General features: G+C 43.7%; 1 protein-coding gene across 1 annotated transcript; it reads right to left on the bottom strand.

The window, feature by feature from the left end:
* Window positions 1–801: 801 nt before the first annotated feature.
* Window positions 802–8,120, bottom strand: LOC136425100 (inactive tyrosine-protein kinase PEAK1-like). Its single transcript, XM_066413890.1, has 3 exons — window positions 5,105–8,120; window positions 4,023–4,684; window positions 802–3,500 (listed from the first exon to the last, which is right to left on the bottom strand). Exons 1-3 carry the CDS (start codon window positions 8,058–8,060, stop codon window positions 2,484–2,486), a joined length of 4,635 nt encoding a protein of 1,544 aa, XP_066269987.1. The 5' UTR covers window positions 8,061–8,120; the 3' UTR covers window positions 802–2,483.
* Window positions 8,121–8,490: the final 370 nt, after the last annotated feature.

The raw sequence follows: 8,490 nt of genomic DNA, 5'->3' as shown, positions 1-8,490 counted from the left end.
ACTCGACTATTTGTTTGCAGATAGAACAGATAGAAGTACTACGTAATACAGATAAACTCAGCAGCTAAATAAATTCTCTAAACAATCAGATATTTCAGATCCACTGTCTTTTATCAAGATGTCTGCAAAACACGGGACATCCCAGACAAATAGTAGCTCCTGTGGTCCAACTGGTCTAATATGAGTTAGAAACTCATTAACATAATTACGGCCTTAAGGGAATTCCAGTTCAATTCAGGACTACCTCCCACATGTCAACAATGTTAAACCCAAATGGCTTAATATCACATCTGGTATGTAAAAATGAAGTTACAAAATATGTAGCAGCCATTGATGACCCCCTGGGCATTCTCCCAATTCCCTACACTGAAATCTAGAGGTGTAGGAAAGTCGACAATTACTCCAGTCCAGTATCTCCATATGGAGTCACAGCGCCGACTATCAGGCTTTGCATGTACTGCAGCGCACTGGTCGCATGAATGAACTTTACGGGGATCCTTTGTACTGTATTACAAATGTATATTTCTCGCACACAAAGGAATAACATTTAACTTTGTTATACTCATTTATAGTACGGCTGACATACTTTTGTGTCTCGGATTAGATGGAGGGAAGAAAAGTAACTTAATGAAAAACTCAGAACTGCTTTTAAGTAAAGTAGTGGCATCTAGAGTTATTTTGTGCTTGGGTCAAATATCTCTTGCTTCTTGCAGTATTTTACATTTTGGTGAAAATTCAATCTTGGATTGTCAATCTTTTACATGGAATGTATAGTGTATATCAATGAGACCAAACCAATACTTCATATTTCACAAATCATTATATTGTGTACACAATACTAAATATTTACAGCACAAAAAAACATATTTTCATGACAGAATTTCTATCCATAATTTGGCGATAAACATATTTAACATAACTACAATGATGATAACTTATTTATAGTCATCATCCACAAAATATTATGTAAAGGAAAGTCAATAACTTGTTAGCTTTTGCATTGCAAATATGTACAACTGTAGAGTGTACATACAAGAAACAATCATAGTGCATTGATCCTGCACTACCACATCAAATTGATAGGGGGAGCAGCTTTACCATTGACAATATCCAGAATAAATAAAACACACTGATGTTGCAGTTTACAATATGTACACTTGGCACACTGTTAGACAAATACTAACCTATTCAAAACACAATTCAAGTCTACAACACTTTCAAAGCAGTTCTTATACATCATCTTGAATAAAATTATTATTTGATAATGGTTTCTGTAGCAATGATTTGAAAAAATGAAGCCAATCAAATTTTCACGAAAGATATACAATACATTTGTACAACTTACAATGTTTTGCTCCACAATGCAGCATAAAATATTCTAAAATATCTTACATACTGAACAACAAATTAAAACACAATGTTATTATAACTGCCATTCTCTTCGACTAGTAAAATGTAGTCAACTCATTTTTTCTAGTCTTTGATTGGCAATTTCTTTGCTAAATGGATGGTTTTCAAGATGAATGTTAAATAATGAAGAGTCTCTTAATTCTCACTTCCAACACACCCTTTTTGAATTTCTTTTGCCATATGATTTTCTTGAATGCATCTTCAAAGAGAAACTGCTACTTTGCTATCAACCAATCAAAACACTGATCCACAAAACTAAGGAAAACATTGGCATCATAATCTGTTTAGAATTCCTTGACAAGGCTGTGTGTAAGGCAACTCAATTGGCACATGTAAGTAAAGATATACATTTATATTCCTCACACAAACTTGACTTTAAGAATGACATACTCTGGACGTGTGATCGCGAAAAATAATCTGTCTGTTCATTTTTCAGCAATTTCATGAAAAACATAGCATATTACATAATAATTCAACGGTTCTTGGTAGCAAATGTGCTAGATGTTGGCACATTGGCAACCAAATCCGTAGTGTGTTTTTGGCACACATTTTGACATAAAACATAACATAGTCTTTTACTTTGTGCTAGTTTTACAAAGGGTAAACTTAAGAGCAATACGAAAATGACTGTCAAACACTTATAAGTAGAGAAGACGTTGAGAGGGGGTAGGATAGGAAACATAGCCTGGTATTGAAACCTACTGTAAATGTGCTCAAGTTTGCGGCGGTTTAATATTCGTTTTTTCCTGTAACCTCTTGACCGCAAACTAGAAACCACTGCGAAAATGCTTGTTCTGTCATCTGCCCACCTACCCCTTTGTTTCAACCGCAAACGAAAAACCACCGCAAACACTCCACTTTCTTCTTACCATAAAATTAAGTCACATCAAACTTTAATGCATTCATGATATTATAGCTGCCAAGTTGCTTTCATCCTATCCACAAATCTTTACGGAGAGGGCAAAAGAAAGCTGCCAGCTGTAATAGGTTTCGATACCAGGCTATAGGAAAGACATGTACATCTAAAACACCACTTTGGAGTGATCTGACATAATGATATGATATAGCACCATTCATTTTGATCCGACTCCTTGTTTCACTAGAGTCATGGCCATACAAAGTTTCTCAACGCTCAGTTGAGACAGAAATTCACACTGCATACCATCAGTTAGACTAAGCCCTCCTGAGTTCCCAACACACTTCTCAACAATAGTGTTCACCATCTTCCCCTGTTCAACTTCCAACCACTTATATACATGTTCCTGATATGTTGATCCTTCCATTGAGTCTAACATCTCTGGAGGAGGGCCCCAGAATAGGCATTGAAGACTTTCCACGGCTTGAGTAGATGTGATTCTATCCTTTGGCTTTGGTTGTAGTAGGGAGTGAGCGAGATTCTGTAACCCTTCGGAATAAACAGATTTCCGGGGAATTTTCGGTAGGTCCTTGATGTTGTACCCATCTTGTGTAAGGCTTGGATTCCGGAAGGGGTTCGACATGTGTAGAAGCTCGTAGATTAGAATTCCCGCGGCGAATTCATCGCACTTCCCGTACGGAACATCGGAAGCGTTCCGAATGGCCTGCACGACTTCAGGAGCGAGTCGCTCAATGTCCGCCGACGATCGCGAGTCATCGCTTCTCAGTTTCGCGTGGCTGAAATTTGAAACTAAAAGTTGCGGGCTCTCTTCTTTGTCGCTGTCAACTACAAGTAGGATATTTTCCAGTCTTAGATCATAATGTGAAATATTATTGTTCTTTAGATGCTCCAAGCCTTTTAGAAGTTGTAGCAGCAAAATGGAAACTTCCTTCTCGTAAACTTGCGGATCTTTCTCGTGTAGTCGTTTCGACTCCTTCACATAGTTGGCAAGAGTGTCCGTAGGCACTTGGGTGTACACCGCTAACTCACTATCTAACATGTTTCCTGATTGGTTACCCTGCTGTTGTAAGGCTTGTGGTGATTGGTGGGATGGTGATGGCAGTTGAGTTTGAATGAGCTTGGCTGGGGAGTAGATGTTGGGGTGAGGTGGGAGGGACTGGAGTATGTGGACTTCCTTCTGGAACAAAGCTCTGCCTTGTGGATCCGTGCAAACCTAGAAATTAATGGAAAAATAAAAAGAAATGCAGTAAGTAACAAGACAAGATTGACTGTCAGGAAATATAGGATTAAACATATCAATTCAGAGTTTTGGTATAAAACCTGGTTCTCCAGTTCTTCCCTTTAGTCACTGACAAAAAGACAGCAGATGCTGACAGTAACTCTGTTTGAAATGTCTGTTTTGAAGTTCTATCCAGTTGCTTGAGTAACTGTCATTTGGCGTATACGGTTTTCACAATGTCAATTTTCCTTGCTAAAATCAAAGGTACTGTGCAGCCACATTCGTTATAGGGCGTCATCATCAGTTTGATGCTGTAGGATTTTCAAGCAGACTATGACAGAAGTAATGCCAACAAAGATCTAAGGCAGCCTTTTCTGTATTAAATAAGCAGAATTTTGCAGGACACATGCGCAACTTTCAGAAGAATGCATTCAGTTTGCAATCATACGATAATCATAGGACATATGTGAACGGGTCCTTACTCTATTGATAGTGTTATCAAATTGGTACACATACCTTAACCGATATGTCCCTGCCAGGCAGAGTTTTAACTTTCGCCCTATAGATCACAGAGTGTTCAGCGCCATAGTCTGGAACAGCCTCTATCAGCACAATATCCTCTTCTTTAACCTGCTTCAGCTCTTCCACTGGTGACCGCCATCCCCTCTTCCACTTTTCCGTAACAGTCTCTAATGTGTTCTTATTCATTGTTGTCAGCTGGGTGTAGGAAGAACTATGGGGCAATTCTTTTGTTGGTGTATGGGGCCTTGGCTTCGGTTTGGGTTTACGTTGAGTTGGTGAAGCGTCGGTGTCACTATGGCTTCCGTTTTGAACCTTGCCGAGTTCTACGTTCACATAGGAGTGGGGTGGGCCATGGTTATCTATGAAGAAAGCTGCTTTCTCCTTAGTTGGGGACACCACTCGGACTGGTCTCCTCGGAGGAGAATCTTTACTTTGATCAGTGGGAGTGAGTTGTTTTCGTTTGGTTTGTGGAGACTTGAGGGCTGAACGGAGGCCAGGGGTGGAGGGTGGTTTGGTGGAGGGGGATGGCTTGGTGGAGGGGGATGGTTTGGTGGAGGGGGATGGCTTGGTGGAGGGGGATGGGGTCCTGGACAGAGCAGGGGGTAGGGATGGTCGGGTTGGCTTTGTTGGAGTCTCTAGATCCGCTCTGGCAAAACCTGTGTTGACAAAGAATCAAGCAGATGTGTTAATGAAATTAACATTCAAATCTTTGTGCACAGAAGTTTTGTACTAATTAACAAATCTGAACCACACAGACTGCTTTTGTCATACTTAGAACCTGTTTGAACGACATTCCAAAAACTCTGTATTTTACTGTATTTTACGAAAGTAAGGTAGAGCAACAGCCACCGATATTGTACAGAAATATCCAGAAAATTTTGACAGCATATGTGCCGCCTGGCAGAAGTGAATACCGGTTAATAGTGGTTCAGGGAATGTCGTTTGAACGAGTTCAATTATCTACAGACATGTGCGATGATATTGACAGTTGGTGAGCAAAACCCTCCCTTGAACCCAGTTTGGTTCAAATTTGTCTATCATATAGAAATTTTCAGGATGTAAATGAAAACACCAACCTGTGTTACCGTATTCCGCCTCTCCGGCACTGTCAGACGACTTCCTCAGTCGGTCAGCGCTTATCGACCTTCTGGGCGGACTTGTTGGGAATGCTGGCGGCCTCGCCGGTCGTGGCGGACGTTTGTCGTCCATGGGAGAGTTGTTTATCTTCACTGGTGTAGCGTCACCTCCTTGAGTTGGCGGTCGCATGGCTTGTCTTGTAGGTGTTTTATCCCTCGGAGGTCTGGGTGGCGGAGGTGCTGCCGTTTTCTTGGTGGACGGTCGCGTCTGTCGCAACGGCCGTTCTAGCGTACTGTCCTTGTCGCTGGAAGACCCGCTACTGAGGTACGGTTTCTGGTAAATCTGCGTGGCGATACTACGCTGCGGTGGTGGCGTTTTAGGTTTCTCCGCAATTCTCTTGACTGGCACTTCCTTGCCATTGTTTTGGAAGGCTTGCATTCTGCGACGGATTCCCGGAGACGGCTCCGAACTACTAGCATCGGAGCTTGAACCCGACTTCTTCCTTGATGAAGCAATGCTGTCTAAGGTGTCGGAAGACTCGGAACTTCTTACTCCGCCGAACAAATTCTGGTTCACCAACACAACATCGTCCCCCGGAACTTCGTTGGAGTCATCGACGAAGCTTAGCTCCCCCTTGTTTCTGTTCAAGAGTTTCTTAAGGAATCCTCGGGACTTCTTAGACTTGTGTTCCCCGACTGGTGACCACTTGGAAGAAGCTTTGTGACTTGGAGACGTTGGAGAGGTAGGAGACATACTCTTGAGACTCAAAGGCGAGGACTTACCGTCCTTGGAAGGTGATGATACGGGTAGTGTTTTACTTTTTCCGCTGCTGTTTTTACCGGAGTAAAGAAAACTGTTGCCTGTTTCGTCGCCTTGTGGAGGTCGAATGAAGGACACCATTTCTTGGATGGTGGGCGGGGCCGCAGGCCTGCCTTTTCTTTTAGGGGATGGCGAGTGGGACGTTCTACTTGGCGACGGAGGGTAGTCGTGCGATACCATCTCCTTCGAAGGTGCGGAAGGGACCACTCCAGTAAGGGGAGGGGGAGGTGGTGCCCTTTTCTTAGCAGCACCCTCTGGTGATGTTCTCTCAAAGTCAGGTTTAAACGTACTTAAAACTGGTCCTGACTCCCCCTTCTCTTGTTGGTTTGGTCCTTTCTTGTTCGCATGTAGATTGGACACTTTTGGCTGCCTGATTTCGACCCCTTCCACACCATCCTCCCCATCCTTTAGGTTATTCGGTGAGCTACATTTGTGCAACAAACCTTTGTACCCTACAAGGTTGTCGTATGCCATTGGGTCTATAAGAATAGGCACCTTGTGTGGTGACTTAGGGCTTCCGACTTCGTCTTTAAGAATCCGAGGAAACGGAGGCATGCCCGCGTTAGTCTTCACATCTTCCCCCTCCTTGTCCGAGGATGTACCATTCATAGGTGAAGGGGTGTCGACCTTGATTTGGACTATACCACCTGCTGAGGTGGATGGAGAGGATCTTTCTGATCCGCTCGGAGAACTTCCTGCGTTCCACAGTTCGTGATAATACGGCTCTGTTCCCTTTCGAACTATAGAGGGATCAGGGTACTCGTTTGGGGGGTTGGTTGCGATGTCGATTATCGTGTATGGCTTCACCATCGCCGGAGGGTCTAAGTCTACGACTCTGTACGGCATGGTAAAGGTCGGTTGCGGCTTTAGACTGACCTGGTATAGTTCTACTTTAACGGCCTTGTGAGCTTTTTCCGCGGGAGTTTCTCGTTCCGAGTCGTCGCCACTTTGAGAATTGTCCAAGACATGGTAGTAGTGAGTGTGCGGGAGTGCCTTTGGAGGAGTGTTTCCGGTCGGCGCTCTGTAGGGTAACGCGTAGATACCGTCCGATCCCGAACTGTCACTCATCGTCCTCGCCTTTCTAACCTCCCCCTGTACGGAGAACGGTTTAACCGGCGCGACGTTTGATGCGACGTTCCGTAACAAGTCTGTGTCGGAGCTCTGGTGGAAGAGGGGAGCGACTGCTGCCCGTGGGGTGGGGGTGCTACGACATAGAGGCACCGTGTTGTACAGCTTCTGCTTGATGAAAGGAACGGGGGAGAATGTGTCCGCCCTGAGTCGCGAGAACTTCGAAGTCTTTCCGTTCTCCTGTATCTGTGTTACTGTTTTGACGAGGTCGTTTAGTTCCTGCTCTAAGTCGTCTTCTGTTATTTCATCCTGGCTACCTTTCTTGATGACCATCTTAACTTCATTTGCATGCTGGTCTGGTCCGTCTGAATCATCCATAGCCTCAGATTCGTCAACCTCTGATTCATCATCATCTGACGACCCATCAAAAGAAAACAGTCCGCCATCTTGACCTATGACCTCTACAACCTTCGGTGCAAACTGCACACTGACTTTCGCTTTTTTTGCTTCTTTCTTTAAAGCGCTTTTTCTAGGAATTGATTTCGCTGCTATCTGACTTTTCTCCGATATCCTTCCCATAAATCGTTCCATCTCTCTCTGCCATTCCTCCTCTAAATTAGTTTCTTTATCTCTTTCGTTCCTGTTCTCGAATCTTTCCAGCAACTTTTGTGTTCGTCCAAGTTCGTGACCCAACTCTTTGTCACCCTCTCTCTTGGCGATCTCAACTTTAACCTTGCTCGGACTTTTAAACTCTTCCATGTTGAAACTACCGATTGTGGCTTTCTTGTGTTGCTTTACCTCCAATGGTATCCGTGGCTTATTCTTCGCGTCTTGCGGAGTTCTTGCCAATAACGTTGATCCTGAACGCGCCCGCCCGAATATCGGAGTGCCATTTTCCGACCTGCGTACATCCGGCGCCGACGCCCGTCGTATCTTCTGCTGAAGCGGTTCGGTGTCTATGCTTTGAGCACTGGAGTCGCTATGGGAGTGGAGTCCTTTTGAGAGGAAACAGTTTGTACACGTGCCTGGCTTCCATGCGTGTTCCACAAAGTTGTCACATGCAGACATTCCGGACGACGTCGCCACGATCGTACGCTACGAGCCTCGTCACTTTGTCGGAACCATCAGATCCTGAAACGACACCGAAGAGGAAGAAGTTAGACACATGAGCAAGAAAGAATGAGACAACGGCAAGTGACATTTGCTTAATCTATCCTTGAATGTTGCTACTCCCAAACTACATGCTTTCCAGCTTTTATCAACACAAAAATGCCATACTTTATCTTCACGGTAGCAAAATTTCACAGTGAAGGGAAAAAAACATTTTCACTGAACTTAACTTCACAGTGGCGGCAAGTGATCATGATTTACAGAAGGAATCATAGATAATAACAACAATTTTTTTACGGTGATGATACAATGTAAGTTCAAAGTACAGATCTAGAGGTGACCGTGAAAACAGTGAACATAGAGGTTACAGTGAAAGAAACAAGAATAA

This window comes from Branchiostoma lanceolatum, chromosome 19 (genome assembly GCF_035083965.1).
Source record: "Branchiostoma lanceolatum isolate klBraLanc5 chromosome 19, klBraLanc5.hap2, whole genome shotgun sequence".
In the NCBI taxonomy this organism is placed as follows: domain Eukaryota; kingdom Metazoa; phylum Chordata; class Leptocardii; order Amphioxiformes; family Branchiostomatidae; genus Branchiostoma; species Branchiostoma lanceolatum.
The sequence above is the reverse complement of the archived record's forward strand: the minus strand, read 5'-3'. Positions and strand labels throughout refer to the sequence as shown.